The sequence below is a fragment of the Salvelinus fontinalis genome, chromosome 2 (genome assembly GCF_029448725.1).
Source record: "Salvelinus fontinalis isolate EN_2023a chromosome 2, ASM2944872v1, whole genome shotgun sequence".
NCBI lineage: Eukaryota > Metazoa > Chordata > Actinopteri > Salmoniformes > Salmonidae > Salvelinus > Salvelinus fontinalis.
In genome coordinates, this window is record NC_074666.1 from 33,403,798 (window position 1) to 33,423,047 (window position 19,250).

The following is a 19,250-nucleotide window of genomic DNA, read 5'->3' on the forward strand; positions in this document are numbered from 1 at the left end:
ACAGTGTGTCTTAGAGAGTTACGGACCAGGCAAGATACAGTATAATGTCTACATCCTTCTCTGTGTGTGTGTGTACTGTGTGTTGCTGTACCTCCGTCCGGCAGGTTGGCCCAGTAGATGACTCTGAAGCCAAGCAGGATGCCGTTGAGGGCATCTTTAGGAGGGGTCAGCCAGGACAGAGAGATAACCTCTGGGGATGCCGCCGTGGCCTGGACGTTCTCTGGAGGTCGACTGGGAACTGTTACAACCAGGCAGGAGGAAAAACAACACCGTTACCTCACTCTCCAAACCAGAAGCATGAACAGAAGAGTTTACTGAAGAGACGAAAATATTGAGCTACTCTTGGAGGACAATGGAAGTCAACTTCAAAATGCTAATTTGAATTTTGGGGGGGGATCTAGCATTCATCATGCTTTCTTGAGCCATGGCAATAATGACCGCCACAAACAGTACACCAGCAGTACCAACAATATCCACTAGATGGCAATAAAGCTCCATCCTGGGAGTTCACTTCCCTCAAAGACAAAACATCAGCCATTTGACCCTTGATGCACCACAATATTGTGAAATCAATAAGATTTTCACTGTCTACCATATTGTCACTGATAGCTAAGGGCAGTGTGTGCGTGCCCGTGTGCGTGCGTGCATGTGCCCGTTGTCCTCACCATCCTCCAGTGTGGTAGAGATGACCTCCTGGGAGGAAGGTCCAGTCCCAGCACTGTTGCTGGCCTGCACCACCACCCCATACTGGGTGAACTTCTTCAGGTTGTCCAGGGTGATGCTCTCACTGTGGTCGTTGTCCCCCGTCGTCTCCATGGTGATGACATTGAACTGGTAGTTTCCCCCGGAGCTGAACTCCCTGTAGCCCACCTGGTAGCCCCGGATTGCTCCGTTCTGGAGGTGCTTCTTAGGAGCCTGGGGGAGGGAAGAAGGAGGAGAGGGGAACGCACATTAGATATTGGGGGAAATTTGTATTTTTCAAAAGCTCTTTAAGGACAGAAGAATGGTTGTGGCCCTCAAGGCCCTGACGTGTAGCAGACCATGTAGCTAACAGACCATAGAGCTGCAGTAAGGGTTTTTCAGTCCTAGTGGTAATAGCAGGTTAAATGTATCTTACCCTCCAGGACACTTTGATGCTCTGAGAGGAGAAAGCTTCAAGCTGCACATCTTGTGGGGGACCATCAGGGGCTAGAAAAAAAGACACATTAAGGTAATTGAGATCTGAGCTACTGTCAGTTTAGTAGATGGGGTACAGGGCAAAGAAGTCAGTCTACCAGCATTCTGCCAATGGAATGGAACTATCCAAACTGAGTGTATTTTGAAGGTTATGCCAAGGTCAAGTCAATTCTACGATTCTGAGACATGGAAGGCTAAGGTCCTACTGTATCTATGGGTAGACCAGAGTAGTTGGTCTCAGATGGCCCAGCCCACTTCACAATAATGAAGATGGTGGTCATGTTTATGAGGGGTCATGGGGGACAGACAGTCAGAAGAGAAGTGAGAGAGAGAAGTGCAGAGTGGGGGTTGGGACGAACCACCAAAGAACCACCAAAGGGAACAGGGGCAATTTGCAGAGGGGCTGGCCAGTGGTCTATTGATTGCAGTGTGACATTTACAACATGGTCTGTTAATTGAAAAGTCCTGCTTTTAGTGCAGGGTCAGCGTGTCTTCAATAATGCAATAGAGCCAATGGAGCTGATGTCACTCTGCTGTTAATGAATTGACTTGACTCCCCATTCCCCTGTTACAACATTAATGTTCTAGATGCGTTTTATGGGACGTTGCAAGAACATTCATGTGTCTAGTTTCATCAACATTCCACCAGACCTACACAGGACATGGTTGCCATGTTCTCAGAAATTAAAGTTCTAGACACGTTTCATGAGAATGTTGCAATAACATTCCTGGGTCCAGTTTTCTGAGGGTTATGAGAATATTCCAACATCATATTCTATGGAAACATTGCAAGAACACCTTGTTACTGTTGCCAAGCCCACCAAGGCCCTGATTGGTGAACCGCTAAACCATTCACAGCTCTTTTTGTCTGTGGGCAAAGTTAGGGATACTCACAAAGTGCTTTTAACATAGTGTTTACACACTTTGACATACATGATTACATTATGCATTTATTATTTAACATGCCCTCACCTGGGATTTGAACTCAACCATCTTAATGGTTTACAGCATTAAGATCAGTTAAGTTGACAATTCTCTTATTATTGACTTGATTTACATATTTAAACAATTTAAGGGCTTTCTGTATAGTTGCCTGATGTCGGTGGGGCATATTAACCTGTTTTAATGATACTTCTGTATCACTATGATCAATCCAAAAATTATTGAGTGTATTTTTAACAGAGCTGACATTTACTTCATAGTGCATTCATCCTTTTGCTTAGACCTATCAAGTTGTTTCAGATTTACACAAGTGCCTAGGTAGGAGGGGTTAGGGTTTTTTTCTGGACAGGGCATAACTATACTGGCCCAATAAGCACATGCCCTTCAGATATCCCTTATTGGGACAGTGGTTAGGGTGTTTGACATTACTGCTGGTGGCCTAGCATTGAGACCTGGTAGGGGACTCCACTTACTCTCACATTCTTAGCAATATATGTCAATTTCATTATTGCACTTATCAGGCATTTTGATTGTTTATATGGACATTTGGCTAGAACACTTGGAAAATGATTTACCATCTAAAACAACTTGATAGGTGTAAGCCATAGGGTGAGTGCACTTTGAAGTAAATCCCAGGTCGGTAAAAAGTACACTCCTGAAAATATTTTATTTGTCATAGTGATTCAGAAGTATCATTAAAACAGGTTAATATGCCCCACCAACATTAGACAAATACAGAAAGCCCTCCAATTGCTGAAGTAAATCAAATCAATGATGATAGAATAGTCAGATTAACTGATACCTGACGTGGACCTGCTGGCGTAGCAGAAAGAATGGAGTACTGTGAACCAAGAGGTTGGGATTTTCAAATCCCAGGTGAGGACATTGAATAATAAATACTGTTACATGCACAATGCAATCATGTATGTCTAATATGTCATATGAAAAGGATTTGCCAGTAGATTGTCGATTTGATTTATGATGATGACTGCTAGCTAAGATTTTGAAGTATGATGTTGACATGATCAGTCCAATCAAAGCTACGGTAGATATAATGTGATTTGAGGTCATATTATCTGTGGCCAATGATCTTGAGACTTCTTGGATGGGCACTTCTAATGTAACTCTATGGCAGCACCCAAGGGGTTTGAATTTTCTAGCTCTACCCATAGATTTTGTGGTGATGTAGTGTCCCCATGAGTGGCAGAACACTGAGCCAATCACGGCGCAACTAGAGAACATTACCAACCCCTACGCTCAGTATTTTTTCCGCTGGCTGCCCCACCACCACAGAAAGCACTGAGCTAGGCTGAAACACCTGCATTTCAGAGCTGGATTACTCAAGAAAGCACAAAAGACACCATGTTTGTATGCGGCTTTATTAACTCTATGATTTTTTTTTTTTACTTTGTTTGCAAACGGATATGTGACACATATTTATGCCAAAATAACATGCCCCAAATCCCTGAACAACGGGTCGCCACTGATTTTCAGTAAGCCATAATTATTAACTGGGTAGGCTGGGAGTGGCGTAATGAGAAAGTCCTTCTCCGTTTCCGTTATCCAACCCTCTGAAAGAGCATTATATATGAAGCTATCTACAGTGCCTTCAGAAAGTATTCATACCCCTTGACTTATTCCACATTTTGTTGTGTTACAGCCTGAATTCAAATGGATTAAATATATTTTTTCTCGCACCTATCTACAAACAATACCCTATAATGACAAAGTGAAAACATGATTTTAGAAGTTGTAGCAAATGTATTGAAAAAGAAATACAGAAATATATAATTTACAGAAGTATTCACACACCTGAGTCAATACACGTTAGGATCACCTTTGGCAGTGATTACAGCTGCAAGTCTTTCTGGGTAAGTATCTAAGAGCTTTACACACCTGGATTGTACAATATTTGTCCAATTTTCTTTTCAAAATTCTTCAAGCTCTGTCAAATTGGTTGTTGATTATTACTAGACAACCATTTTCAATTCTTTTCATAGATTTTCAAGGAGATTTAAGTGAAAACTGTAACTCGGACACTCAGGAATAATCACTGTCTTCTTGGTAAGCAACTTCAGTGTAGATTTGGCCTTGTGTTTAAGGTTATTGTCCTGCTGAAAGGTGAATTCCTCTCCCAGTGTCTAGTGGAAAGCAGAATGAACCAAGTTTTCCTTTAGGATTTTGCCTGTGCTTAGCTCCATTACGTTTTTTTTTTACGCTGAAAACTCCCTAGTCCTTAAGGATTACAAGCATACCCATAACATATGATGCAGCCACCACTATGTTTGAAAATATGGAGAGTGGTACTCAGTAATGTGTTATGTTTGGGGCAAATCCAATATAACACTTTTTATTCAGGACAAAAAGTGAATTGCTTTGCCACATTTTTTGCAGTATTACTTTAGTGCCTTGTTGCAAACATGATGCATGTTTTAGAATATTTGTATTCTGTACAGGCTTCCTACTTTTCACTCTGTTAATTAGGTTAGTCTTGTTGAGTAACTGCAATGTTGTTGATCCATTGTCAGTTTTTACCTATCATAGTCATTAAACTCTGTAACTGTTTTAAAATCACCAATGGCATCATGGTGAAATCCCTGAAGGGTTTCCTTCCTATCCGGCAACTGAGTTGGGAAGGATGCCTGTATCTTTGTAGTAACTAGGTGTATTGATACACCATCCAAAGTGTAATTAATAACTTCACCATGCTCAAAGGTATATTCTCAATGTCTGCATTTTTTATTTTTACCCATCTACCAATAGGTGCCCTTCTTCGCGATGCAGTGGAAAACCTCCATGGTCTTTGTGGTTGAATCTGTGCTTGAAATTCACTGTTCAACATTACAGATAATTGTATGTGTGGGGTACATAAATGATGTAATCATTCAAAAATCATGTTAAACACTATTCTTGCACACAGAGTGAGTTCATGCAACTTATTATGTGACTTCTTAAGCACATTTTTACTCCTGAACTTATTTAGGCTTTCCATGACAAAGGGGTTGAATACTTATTGACTCAAGACATTTCAGCTTTTCATTTTTTATTCTCTTCTAAAAATGGCCCCTTTGGCATTATGGGATATTGTGTGTAGGCCAGTGACAAAAAAATCTAATTTTAATCCATTTTAAATTTAGGCTATAACAACAAAATGTGGAAAAAGTCAAGGGCTGTGAATACTTCCTGAAGGCACTGTGTGGTTGGAACGGAGAGGGACATATAACTTAGTGTCAGAGAGTTGAGCATAAACCTCACTATCATTGTTTCCTGACAACATGACCAATATGAATGTTTTTTACCACCCGAGAACAGGTAAAGAATAGAAAATCCAAAGCTTCATTAATTGTAGCACCACAAATGTCATATACATGCTCAAATGCATCTGCAAGGATGCTTATATTGGTCAAAGTAAAAGAGCATTGAATCTCCATGTCACAGAACATAAGGCTGCAATTCGTAATAAAAACATGGAGTATGCAATTTCGCTCACCTTCCTCCCTACGCTTTGTAGCCATAGAACATGTCCACATTTCACCAAGAAAAGGTGACTAAAACAGAGGCATTCTGGCAGTACTTACAGTAGACCAGGGTTTACCAAACTTGGTCCTCTGGAACCCAAGAGGTTCGATCTTTGATCATTTTAATCAGCTGTGTAGTGTTAGGGCAAAAAACAAAAGGTGCACCCCTTGGAGTCCCGAGGACAGAGTTTGGGAAATGTTGCCTTAGACACTGTGGATCCTAAGGAGCTAAACTATGATTTTCACAGTCTTTGTTTCTATAATGTTATTGCCTTGATTTTATTGGTCTCTGTGTCTCCGGATTCACAAACACGCAAATATCACCTATGTATATTTTGACATGGCCTATTGATTAAAGAGGCACACTATTTCTGTTATTATTAGCATTATTTTGTACTATAATTTGCCATTTACCTTGATGAAATCATTATTATTTTCTTACATTGTTGTGTCTCAACAGGCCACTAGGCTATAAATAGGAAATAAGTGCAATGGTCAGGTGACTCTGAGGAAGACGTAAGCTTAACGTTAAAACGTCAGTCACCTGTTCGCATCCTGTACAATGGATTACAGTGAGCTAAAATAAATACATCTCAGATTTTTTTGTTGATTGCTCCAACTCCTTTCTACCTCAAATTAGTGCTATTGGAAGTTTATTTTGGTAAACCCTTTTTGTCATTGTTGTTGAGCACCCTTCCCTTCCTTTGTTTGGTGAAGTGCAAAGGCCCACCTGAACATGGCAACCATGTTCTGTGTATGTTTGGTGGGCCGTTGATGGAATATTCACCTAACCCACAGAAAACTGGACACATGAATGTTCTTGCAATGTTCTCATTCAACGTGTATAGAACATTAATATCATATGTTCTGAGAACATGGTAACCACAATCTCGGTAAGTTCTATTTCACATTAAGGGAATGGTCTCTTGGAGACATTCCTTGCACATCACGGGAACATTCCTATGAAAACCTTAGTTAATGACCTATTGAGACTCTTAAGGGAACGTTCTCTAAAGTTGTGGGAACGTTTGTTGTTAGCTGGGATGTCTGTGTGTGCATGCATACATATGACCAGTGGTGGTCTGGTGAGTCTATACCTGCTTCATCTGTGGTAATGGTGAGTTCGTTGCTGGCCTCACTCTTGCCGATGTGGTTCTTGGCGAACATGCGGATGCTGTAGGTGGAGGAGGGGTGCAGGTCTATGATGGTGGCCTGGTTGAGCTGGGGAGACACGTCTTTGGTCCTTTGGGCTGTTTCCCAGGAGCCTGTAGGGCCGGAGGTCAAGGTTTATGTGGGTTCGTGAGGACCACTGAGTGGGGCTAGAGGTCAAAGCCTGCTAAGTGCATTAATCTGCGGTATTGAATTATAGCACTGAGACAAGAAAAGATCATGAATAATGATTATTTGGAAGACAAAAAGGAGCACATCCATCTCAACATGATGATACAGAAAAGCATTTCATCAGGATAGACTATAGACATACACAGGAAGTTAAAGTATTTGTATTCATACAGTGTTTCGCCTAAGATTATCTTTAGCAGCAGTGGCAAAGGCAGCGGTGATAGGGGGGGTTGCTCTTTCCTGGGGGTGTTCTGGGGCATGCACTTACGGGAGATTTTTTTGTAGAACGACTGCGATAAGGTCACTGATGGTGATTTTTTAAAAAGACATTCTACTCCAGTGCATGAAAATTCCATTTATGTTGACACCATCTGAAATATAACTAATGTGCACCACTGCACTGCATGGAGATGAGGAGCAAGTGGTGGCTGTGCACTCGTGGCTCTCATTCGCGCCACTGCTCACTTTGTTTGCTACAAATTGATGTTGTAACTTGTCACTCTGTTAAAGGGATAGTGCAATTTTGGAAATCAAGCCATTGTGAGCCATTGCTAATTAGTGTCAGCAGAATGACTGGAAGTCATAGACTTCCAGTCATTGCGCTAAAGCTAGTGAGCAAGTTACTTCAAACTGCATGCAGAGACATAAACATTTTATAAAAATGGTATCCATGAGTTCAACTGACTCTGTGTAAGTATAAAAAGGGCTTACTTGCCAAAATCTCACACTATACTTTTAAAAGCACGTCTCAGTAGAAATATTGTATATAAATCATAACTTTTGGAGTGGCGGCAACAATTTAGTAGTGGCGGCCCACCACTGCAAAATGAATATAGGTGAAACACTGCTTACAGTATTACTATACATCGCTGGCATCCAGAACATACCATCTCTTACAAAGAAAACTCTTGTTTGTCTTGTACCTGATTTGTTCTTGCACTCAATGTCGAAGCCTGTGATTGGGCTGTTTCCGTCAAAGCCCATGGTCCAGCGGAGGGCGATGGTCCTGTCCTTCACCTCTCTGATCTCCACCTCAGGAGGGTCCGGGGGCTCTGAAGGACACCACAAAGTCACACATATGCGTTAGAGCCCTGCACAGGCATGAATTTTAACCCCAAGCCCTTCCCATGCCTCCGACATTAAAGCCCTACCCAACCCAGGCCAGATTGCTTCAGCCAAATTTAAGGCCCTGCCCTGCCTGAAACCCGAAATCAGAAATAACTTCCGCTGTTAGTAAATCTATTAGATGCCCCTCTCTCTGTCACTCGCTCCCTGTGCGCAGCGCGCTCTGCATGCGCTCTGCTCATGGCGCTTTGACTCTGAGTATTCATAGCAACAGCTCCGCTTAGGCTGCTCTGCTCAATGAAGAGACATGGGAGAGCAGTTAGCTTTTAGCTACTTTTCGTGACAAAACTCAATGAACATTATTATTTTCTGTGAAATAATCTGTTCTGTCTTATATTTGAAGAGGTTGAAGCACTTCTGACACAATGTTATGATCTTAGTCAGATATGACTGTACTGTGCAGCAGAGCACCAGCAATGGCTCAGCTTCAAAATGTTAGTGATCAATTTAGTGATACCCGAGCCCTGCCCGTACCATAGTTACTGATGAAAAAATAAGCCCTACCCGGTCCTAACCCAATGTATAATGTTGGGGTAGCAGAGCTCTAATATGGGTATACAACACTACAACTGCAGTGGCTGAGCTCAAACTTCATCCAAGTCCTACTATGGAGAATCCACACAACGGCAAGGATGGCGAGACATCTTGATGACACTGCATGCCCCTGGACATGCTCCAGAGACCATCTTTGCTTGCTCTGCCCTTTTGACCACCTCCCTCCAATGATCAGTCAAGCCATGAAGTTTCCGACCCTCTGATAACCTTTGAATAATGCTGTTGTTTTCTAAATTGCTCGTCATTTTTGTGTTGCTTTAAAGCGCTTTGAGATTCTTTATGTAATGAATAGCGCTATATAAGTTGAATAAATTGTTATTATTATTATGCTGATGTTGCATCATTACCTTATTTGGGGGGGGGTTCTATCTTTTTATTTCATGATGTTTTCATGACAATTGTCAGTGTTAGACAGCTGTACCTTGCACTGTTAGCTGAATGATCCCTCGGTCTTCACCATAGGAGTTGATGGCATGGCAGGAGAAGAAGCCTGAGTCTTCCCTCACTGTAGGTCTGATCTATAGAAATGTGAAAAAGAGGGTCAGCTACATAAATAAGAAAGTGCATGGGAAATACACATTCTGGGCTATATCATTCACAGACAGGGCTCATGATGAGCCATCATAACAAACTGACAAACTCAGTATGCAGGCTTTTTCTCCAACGCTTATGTCCAAGCAAAATCTCTGCATAACCAGTAGCGCTCCAACTGGCCTCAGCTGAGGTAACTGTAACTGGGAAGCGAGCAGTACCACTCCCCCTGGTGGTGTGTATGTGTACCTGCAGGGTGGAGATGACCTCGTCGGCCACTTCTTTGACGGTGACCACGTAGCGGTGGCTGCTCTCTGGGTTGATGATGCGATCTTCCTTCTCCCAACGCACCATGATGGGTTTCTCCCCGTGGGCCGTGCAGCTCATCCTCTTCTCACTGCCCTGCGTGGCCAGCGTGGTGTTGGGATACGACGTGATCATGGCTGGGACTGGGAGGGAGAGAGAAAGAGGGGAGGGAAAGAGAGAGAGCGAGAAAGACAGAGAGCGAGAAAGGAGGAGAGGGATAGAGAGAGAGAAAAGAGGAGAAGGCATAGGTTACATTAGTTATGAAGCAAGACTGGCTGAACATGTTTAGCCATAATACAATTCCAGTGGGACATCATAGTGATACCTGCCACATGGAGGGTAGTTACAAGACAGAGGAACAGTGTAATGAATCAAATCTCTCTGCTCAAATTACACTTAATTGAGTCATAGTATAGCTGACTTCATTGGTTGCAAAGTGTGCTGGTTTGCTCCAACTTCTAACATAATACACAATAAACCCCATGCCTGCCTGTTATGTTGAGCTGTGACAACAAACATCTTATGACCACAAGCAGACAAGGCTTGGATAGGAGTAAATACTTATTGGTCGGTCTCTGACAGAACTCTAAGGACAGCACACTACACACACTAGAGATTCAAACACACACAGCTCATTACCCCCACAACTGAGTGTGTAATCACACACACACACACACACACACACACACACACACACACACACACACACACACACACACACACACACACACACACACACACACACACACACACACACACACACACACACACCATGGCTCCTGTGATGTAATGGAAAGTGTCAGGCGAGGGGATGCAGACATTTAAGCTTCATCTCTTATTCACTCCCCAGCCATTTTGAGCCGTGCTACAGAAAAATAAGGCTGATTTATTTAGCATGACAACTATGAATTTTTTGTGAGATGCACTTGGAGTAGTGAGGGAAAAAATTATTCCTTGCAGCCTTCTGTAAATGTTAGCATTTTGAGCAATGGTAGTCTCATTTTACAAATGTTTACATAGTCATAAACTATAACAAACAGTTATGACGTTGTCCACTAGTATTACCATAATTATGACATAGGATCATGTTGAGATTGGATGAGAGGCCTTCATTGGGACGCTACACTGTTGAAAAACATGTAGTCAATGAAACGCCTACTGTACGGAAGGGCTACATGAGGTGAGGTGGGCATCACACAGGAGGAGACAAAACCAATGTAACCAGTGTGTGAGAGAGTAAGCAGCACAGCTGTGTCTGTCTGTCTGTCTGTCCTGAGGCATTTGCCACAGTGCCAGGCTGTTTCTGTAATTGCTGTGTTGATGTATTTCTTTAATATCTAGCAGAATTATGGGCAGAGGAACACGGCTCTGGGGGCAGGGGAGCGAGGTGACGCCTCCACTGGGAGACTCACACATTAGACAACCACTCATTTTTTATTTCACCCTGTGGACTAAATAAACAGGCATACGCGCACGCAAGCGCTTTATTCAGCAGCACTGATGGATATGTGTATCTCTAGCTGACAGAGTAGAGGCTAGGAGAGCCCTGTTTCAAAACCTCCAGCCCAGAGGGCAACAACCATGATGCTCTCCAGCCTGCTCAGCCTGCTTCTCTGCCTGCCTGCAGGGAATTCTGGGATATTCTGCTCCCGCGAGAGAAAAAGATGCAGCTCCCCCCTCCCAGGCTCCCTTTCACCTGGCCAGGTTACCATGCCAACTAGCATCGGACAATCTCTCTCCCTCTCTCTCCATCCCCGTTCTCAGAAGAGGCCATTTATAGTACCAGGAATAGAACATGGACCAGCCGTTGATTTCCAACAGGACCATGATTATACTATTCCAGCCCTGAATGTCGCAATGCAGACCCAAAATAAAAACAGGGATATATAACGCATCTCTGTATCTTGTAATAATGTTGGTCATGTGACAAACAATAACATCCTTGAGCAAATAGTCAGGAGAAATTATAGTTAAAAACACTGCCCAGATACTTTACGCCTGCATTGTTGTGGTCCATTACATGCTCAAGAAGAGTAAATAAAAGCAAAAAATAGACCCTGTCTGTCTCAATACATTAATTGATGTATACAGTGCATTCGGGAAGAGTTTAGTCCCCTTGACTTTTCCCACATTTTGTTACGTTACAGCCCTGTTCTAAAATAGATTCAATTGTTTCCCCCCCTCATCACTCTACACATAATACCCCATAATGACAAAGCAAAATCTGTTTTTTAGACATTTTTGCACATTTATAAAAATCGCTGCACAGATATTTTCAGGTCTTTCCAGAGATCTTCGATCGGGCTCAAGTCCGGGCTATGGCTGGGCCACTCAAGGACATTCAGAGACTTGTCTCGAAGCCACTCCTGCGTTGTGTTGGCTGTGTGCTTAGGGTCATTGTCCTGTTGGAAGGTGAACCTTCGCCCCAGTCTGAGGTCCTGAGCGTTCTGGAGCAGGTTTTCATAAATAATCTTTCTGTACTTTGCTCTGTTCATCTTTCCTTCGATCCTGACTAGTCTCCCAGTTCCTGCTGCTGATAAACATCCCCACAGCATGATGCTGCCACCACCATGCTGCCACCACCATGCTTCACTTTAGGGATGGTGCCAGGTTTCCTCCAGACCAGCTTGGCATTCAGGCCAAAGAGTTCAATCTTGTTTTTTTCATACCAGAGAATTTTGTTTCTCATGGTCTGAGAGTCCTTTATGTGCCTTTTGGCAAACTCCATGCGGGCTGTCATTAGCCTTTTAGTGAGGAGTGGCTTCTGTCTTGCAACTCTACCATAAGGGCCTGATTGGTGGAGTGCTGCAGAGATGATTGTCCTTCTGGAAGGTTCTCCCATCTCTGCAGCGGAACTAGGAATAGTCTTGGTTGTTGCAAACTTCTTCCATTTAAGAATGATGGAGGCCACAGTGTTCTTGGGGACCTTCAATGCTGTAGACATTTTTGGTACCCTTCCTCAGATCTGTGCCTCGGCACAATCCTGTCTCGGAGCTCTCGACAATTCCTTCGACCTCATGTCTTGGTTTTTGCTCTGACATGCACTGTCAACTGTGGGACCTTATATAGACAGGTGTGTGCCTTTCCAAATCATGTACAATCAATTGAATTTACCACAGGTGGACTCCAATTAAGTTGTAGAAACAAGGATGATCAATGGAAACAGGAAGCACCTGAGCAAAATTTAGTCTCATTGCAAATGTCTAAACTTGTTTTCGCTTTGTCATTATGGGGTATTGTGTGTAGATTGTTGAATGAAAAAAAATATTGAATCCATTTTAGAATAAGGCTGTACCCTAACAAAATGTGGAAAAAGTGAAGGGGTCTGAATACTTTCTGAATGCACTGTACATTTCGGTGGCAGTAGCAGGAACTGAACGTGACAAACACATGACAAACAGGTTGTATCACCAGCCAGACTTATATAGATCTGCCATACTTATGCCTGATGTGAAATATGCACTAGGCCTATATTTCCACCATCTTATTCACTCAGTTGAAACAGATAACAAAACATCCCATCTCCTACCAACCTGACACCCCTGATCCATCAACATGCAGTACATTGAATGGTCATCTAACAGAAACATGAACCTATACTACCGTTCAAAAGTTTGGGGACACTTAGAAATGTCCTTGTTTTTAAAAGAAAAGCACATTTTTGTCCATTAAAATATGGTTGCTGATAATGGGCCTCTGTAAGCCTATGTAGATATTCCATAGAAAATCAGCCGTTTCCAGCTACAATAGTCATTTACAACATTAACAATGTCTACACTGTATTTCTGATCAATTTGATGTTATTTTAATGGACAAAAAAATAGCTTTTCTTTCAAAAACAAGGACATTTCTAAGTGACCCCAAACTTTTGAACGGTAGTGTATGACTGTAAATTCCAGGTCGGATGGACAGCCGCAGGCATCAGGCTCTGTTTACCCCAGCAGAGTGAGTGTCTGGCTGAGGAATGTAGGCCACAGGGTGCCCTGGCTGGATGACTGAACCATGGGAGTGAGATGAGAACGAGTCTAGATCACTCCCTACAGGAGCCCACTGCCCCTGGGGCACTGTGTGTGTGTGTGTGTGTGTGTGTGTGTGTGTGTGTGTGTGTGTGTGTGTGTGTGTGTGTGTGTGTGTGTGTGTGTGTGTGTGTGTGTGTGTGTGTGTGTGTGTGTGTGTGTGTGTGTGTGTGTGTGTGTGTGTGTGTGTGTGTGTGTAGAGTGGGTAGGTAGGGGAAATGGCGGTGATGGCACAGAGATGACTGGTTCACTGGGTGCTAGCTCTACTCACTGCACCAAAAGAATTCCCTTAGCTGCACAATTGGGTTGGATATTGAGCATGATGCTGAGTATATGGCTGCAGACAGGCTGCTTTGTGTGGGTTAGTTGGAGGGCTGTAACGAGAGAGAGAATTTTCTATACTCCAGTGTCTGAGGGAAGCTGTCTGATTGGGTGATTGGGAGCTTGGCGACCAGGCAACAACGCTGTTTTTCACCAATTAAGTCTCATTATGTGCGTGCTCTCATCATTGTGTCTCGGAGCGTTATGAGTGTAATGCTCTTAATTGATCCTAATTAACACTGATAAACATTAAGTGGCTGTTGACCCACTCTGATAAAACCAACCTACTCTGGATTAGTGATGCATCCAGTCAATTGCATCAGTGGAGGTACGTACAGTATACAGTAGAGACTGTAGTCATTTAGACAGGGGAATGGGTTCAAATGTTGCTGGTTCCCTCAGCTGCACAAAATCTAAATAAGGCCATGGGTCATTTTAAGGAAGGTAGAATGAAGTGTTAACGTGTCTAGGCAATATGCCAAATATTCTGAACCTATGATATATAAAGTATGAATACTGTGAATGTACACTTGCACGCACGCACGTATACATGTACGCACACACGTACACATGCACGCACGCACACACATAAAGCTGTGAAAATACTGCTAGTGCAACATAAGCTATTTCTGCTGGCTGTGGGCGTCTCTGACAGTGTTCCAATGTGTTGATGCATGGTGTATTATGGTTAGGCATTAGCCTATGCACAGACACTAATAACAATGAAAACGTCTCACTATGACATCACAATAGCTGCAATTCATTTCCCCATGCGTCCGCCACAATAGCCTGGCCGAATGGAATCTGTCTAAACCACTGAATTACAGTAGCAGCCTGTGAGGACCATGATTCTTCAGTAATTGTGTGTGTGTGTGTGTGTGTGTGTGTGTGTGTGTGTGTGTGTGTGTGTGTGTGTGTGTGTGTGTGTGTGTGTGTGTGTGTGTGTGTGTGTGTGTGTGTGTGTGTGTGTGTGTGTGTGTGTGTGTGTGTGCCTATATGTGTGTATTTTCCAGTAACACAGCCAGGTAAACTTCTATGAGTGATCACCCAGTCAAGAGCTCATCCAGTAATGTATATCACCTGACCACTTTACAGCCGTCACTTCCAGTGTTGCTCTAATTTACACCTAAGCCTCTTAAGTGGCAGCAGCTTCCCAAGCAGCAGTGGTGTCGTATGGCCTGGATAAACAACACACACCAGTACAGCACAGCCTGTACTGCTCCAGCAGTCTGCTGCATGCTTACCGTCTATGTAGAGGAGAGGAGGACACAGTCTGGTGTGGGTACAGTATATAACACTACACCTGCTCAGCAGAGGACAGGCCCTGTGGGTTAACGAGGGTCTCGTCTGGCACAAGCACACTGATCCATAGGAGACAAGGGGAGCAGGGCTCCAAGGGAGGCTCACGTTCCAGAGAGCAGGAGGGACAGACACAACCAACACCCGATCGCCCTGATCCGACCACACAATGATCAAAACAACAACCCGAACCGGGAGATCAGCTCAACCTAAGGGAGAACACACAGACACATACATGCACGCACGCACACACACACAACACAGAGGGACATCTGTCTGTGTGTGTGCGTGAGGACAACACTGAGCAGCCTATGTCCAGAAAATGTACACAGGGATTACACCCACTGCTGTGGGTACTCTTCTGTGTGTGTCTAGATGTAAGGCTTTAAGTGTGTAGTGCACAGGAGGTTGGTGGCACCTTAATTGGGAAGGACGGGCTTCTGGTAATGGCTGGAGTGGAGTCGGTGGAATGGTATCAATTACATCAAACTCATGGTTTCAATGTGTTTGATGCCATTCCATTTACTCAGTTCCAGACATTATTATGAGCCCCTCTCCCCTCAGCAGCCTCCACTGGTGTACAGTAGTGTATAATTGTATTTATCCATATGAGTGTGTGTGTGTTTGTTCGTAAGTGTACGTGTCCTGGTACATGTACTGTGTGTGTGTGTTTTTGAGGAATTGTGTGAGAGTATTACATGAGCGATTGAGTCAGACAGACAGACAGACAGACAGACAGACAGACAGACAGACAGACAGACAGACAGAGAGCTAGTCATGAGGTAGCAGTATTTGGCTGCGACAGACAGACAGACAGACACTGCAGGGAGGCCTCTGCTCTGGCCAGATAACAGCTACAAGGGTATAAGCTCCCACACTGTGTGACTGGAATCACTAGAGCACCCAGCCCAGCCATAGGAGTGCAGCAGGAGATCACACACACACATGCCACGTACAGAGATACACACGCGCACAAGGACAAGGACATACACATACACAAACATACACGTACAGTTGAAGTCGGAAGTTTACATACACTTAGTTTGGAATCATTACATCTCGTTTTTCAACCACTCCACAACATTCTTGTTAACAAACTATAGTTTTGGCAAGTCGATTAGGATATCTACTTTGTGCATGACAGAAGTCATTTTTCCAACAATTGTTTACAGACAGATTAGTTCACTTATAATTCATTATAGTTTACATACACTACGTTGACTGTGCCGTTAAACAGCTTGGAAAATTCCAGAAAATTATGTCATGGCTTTAGAAGCTTCTGATAGGCTAATTGACACCATTTGAGTCAATTGGAGGTGTACCTGTGGATGTATTTCATGGCCTACCTTCAAACTCAGTGCCTCTTTGCTTAACATCATGGGAAAATCAAAAGAAATCAGCCAAGACCTCAGAAGAAAATTGAAGACTTCCACAAGTCTGGTTCATCCTTGGCAGCAATTTCCAAACGCCTGAAGGTATCACGTTCATCTGTACAAACAATAGTACGCAAGTATAAACACCATGGGACCACGCAGCCGTCATACCTCTCAGGAAGGAGACACGTTCTGTATCCTAGAGATGAACGTACTTTGGTGCGAAAAGTGCAAATCAATCCCAGAACAACAGCAAAGGACCTTGTGAAGATGCTGGAGGAAACAGGTACAAAAGTATCTATATCCACAGTAAAACAGGTCCTACATCGACATAACCTGAAAGGCCGCTCAGCAAGGAAGAAGCCACTGCTCCAAAACCACCATAAAAAATCCAGACTACGGTTTGCAACTGCACATGGGAACAAAGATCGTACTTTTTGGAGAAATGTCCTCTGGTCTGATGGAACAAAAATAGAACTGTTGGCCATAATGACCATTGTTATATTTGGAGGGAAAAGGGGGAGGCTTGCAAGCCAAAGAACACCATTCCAACCGTGAAGTACGGGGGTTGCAGCATCATGTTGTGAGGGTGCTTTGCTACAGGAGGGACTGGTGTACTTCACAAAATAGATGACATCATGAGGCAGGAAAATTATGTGGATATATTGAAGCAACATCTCAAGACATCAGTCAAGAAGTTAAAGCTTGGTCGCAAATGGGTCTTCCAAATGGACAATGACCCCAAGCATACTTCCAAAGTTGTGGCAAAATGGCTTAAGGACAACAAAGTCAAGGTATGGGAGTGGCCATCACAAAGCCCTGACCTCAATCCCAAAAAGCTTGTGCGAGCGAGGAGGCCTACAAACCTGACTCAGTTACACCAGCTCTGTCAGGAGGAATGGGCCAAAATTCACCCAACTTATTGTGGGAAGCTCGTGGAAGGCTGCCCAAAACGTTTGACCCAAGTTAAACAATTTCAAGGCAAAGCTACCAAATACTAATTGAGTGTATGTAAACTTCTGAACCGCTGGGAATGTAATGAAAGGAATAAAAGCTGAAATAAATCATTCTCTCTACTATTATTCTGACATTTCACATTCTTTAAATAAAGTGGTCCACCTAACTGACCTAAGACAGGGAATTTTTACTAGGATTAAATGTCAGGAATTGTGAAAAACTGAGTTTAAATGTATTTGGCTAAGGTGTATGTAAACCTCCGACTGCAACTGTACACATAAACAACACACACCTCCCAGACACACTAAGAACCTGATTTACCCAGACACCTTTGCTCAAAATGTTTATGTTGATTTAGGACAATCAACAGTTCCTCCTTCATATTACAAATCAGTGCAGTTTACATAGAGTATTCAACATCAACATCAAATGGGAACTTCAAAATGAAAGATGAAAACAATAGTCTGGCCTCACTTTTTCGACAGTTTCCTTTTTTCACCTGAAGAGGGAGGTGTTCCTATTGGAAAAATCTACACCGACAACTTATAGTATAATCATAGACTTTAACATCTAAAGGAGACCCATGGGGAAGCACTAGGCTACATGTTGGCTCTCACTAGAGACATTCATGAAAGACATTTTATGGAGTCTTCCCGAGCATCCATTTCTGTTTGATGTTGTCATGTTAGTGGCCTGTGCTGGAATGAGTATCCCTGTGTGGGAATGGAGTGCTAGGGATGTCAAAGAGACACATTGTTTTAGCTCTGTATATACACAGGGGTGGTCCAGTATAGTGCTGGGTAGTGTTTGTTGCGTTAAATGGCTTAAGGTTAAGTGACTGGAGTCACTGTGCTCTGTGACAGAGAGGCCACCAGTGTGGTGCCACCACCACACCACCACTACCATGGCCCTGTATCGTTCTGCCTGAACATATCCCACAAAAGCAGCCATGCAGCGTTTCCGGTCTCCGTTGCTCTCTTTTTCTCTCGGAGAAACACAGGCGTTTATCCGCTGAGTGGCCATGGACTTAGCTCCCCTCCATTAGGCTCTGAACTCTGTATGCAGGCAGAGGCTGCCATGTGGAAAAGAGGGCCGAGGGGGAGGGGAGTGGAGGGATGGACTACCCGTCCGTCACCCTCCCTTGTTTTCCCCTTCTCTCTCTCCCCTCCCCTCCATAGGCTGCTCTTCTGTGTGTCTGTCTTTCTCCTCCTCCTCCTCCTCTTCTGCTTCCTATTTCCCTCTGTCTTCCCTTTCTGTCTTTCTCCCTCTGTCTTATTTGTGTGTGTGTAACATTTAACTGTATTTAAATTCTGATACAATATAATTTCCCCTGCCCTGTCTGCCTGTCTCCATCTCTCCTACCTCTTTCCCTCCTCCCTCCATCTCCCACCATTGTGTGTCTCCCAGTCTAACCACTGGGATTTGATTGGTAGTGACATGATGTGGTGTTGTGCCCATCACCCACCTCTAGAGCCAGTTCCATCCACCCAAGTAAAATTAAATGAAATTACATTTATTTGATTTTTTTCAGCTCCTTCAGCCCCTTCCCAATATTACATAATCTCCCCCAAATATTTGGGGCATTATTTCTTATGGATAATATAATATAAATTGGATGCATTATACTATATTCTTGTCCAGCAAGTGAAATTAAAGCAGTTGTTATTGGATAACGGAACCAATCAAATGCGAGATCTCTCCAAGCTCTCCTTACTTCTTTCAACCCTCTGCTCCCACATGCATACCATATTTAATTAAGAGTCTATTAACGCACCATGCGTCAATCTAAG

The 19,250-nt window shown here is 43.3% G+C and overlaps 1 protein-coding gene across 6 annotated transcripts in view; it reads right to left on the reverse strand.

The window, feature by feature from the left end:
• The window catches only part of LOC129817366 (cell adhesion molecule DSCAM-like), a 140,790-nt gene that overhangs the window by 26,630 nt on the left and 94,910 nt on the right, over positions 1 to 19,250 (reverse strand). For all 6 annotated transcript variants that reach the window (XM_055872563.1, XM_055872524.1, XM_055872544.1 and 3 more), the window contains 7 exons: positions 9,438 to 9,637; positions 9,079 to 9,175; positions 7,901 to 8,029; positions 6,734 to 6,901; positions 1,118 to 1,188; positions 666 to 915; positions 92 to 238 (listed from right to left, as the gene is read on the reverse strand). In XM_055872563.1, coding sequence (XP_055728538.1) covers positions 92 to 238; positions 666 to 915; positions 1,118 to 1,188; positions 6,734 to 6,901; positions 7,901 to 8,029; positions 9,079 to 9,175; positions 9,438 to 9,637 — 1,062 coding nt within the window. The remainder of the gene's footprint in view (positions 1 to 91; positions 239 to 665; positions 916 to 1,117; positions 1,189 to 6,733; positions 6,902 to 7,900; positions 8,030 to 9,078; positions 9,176 to 9,437; positions 9,638 to 19,250) is intronic.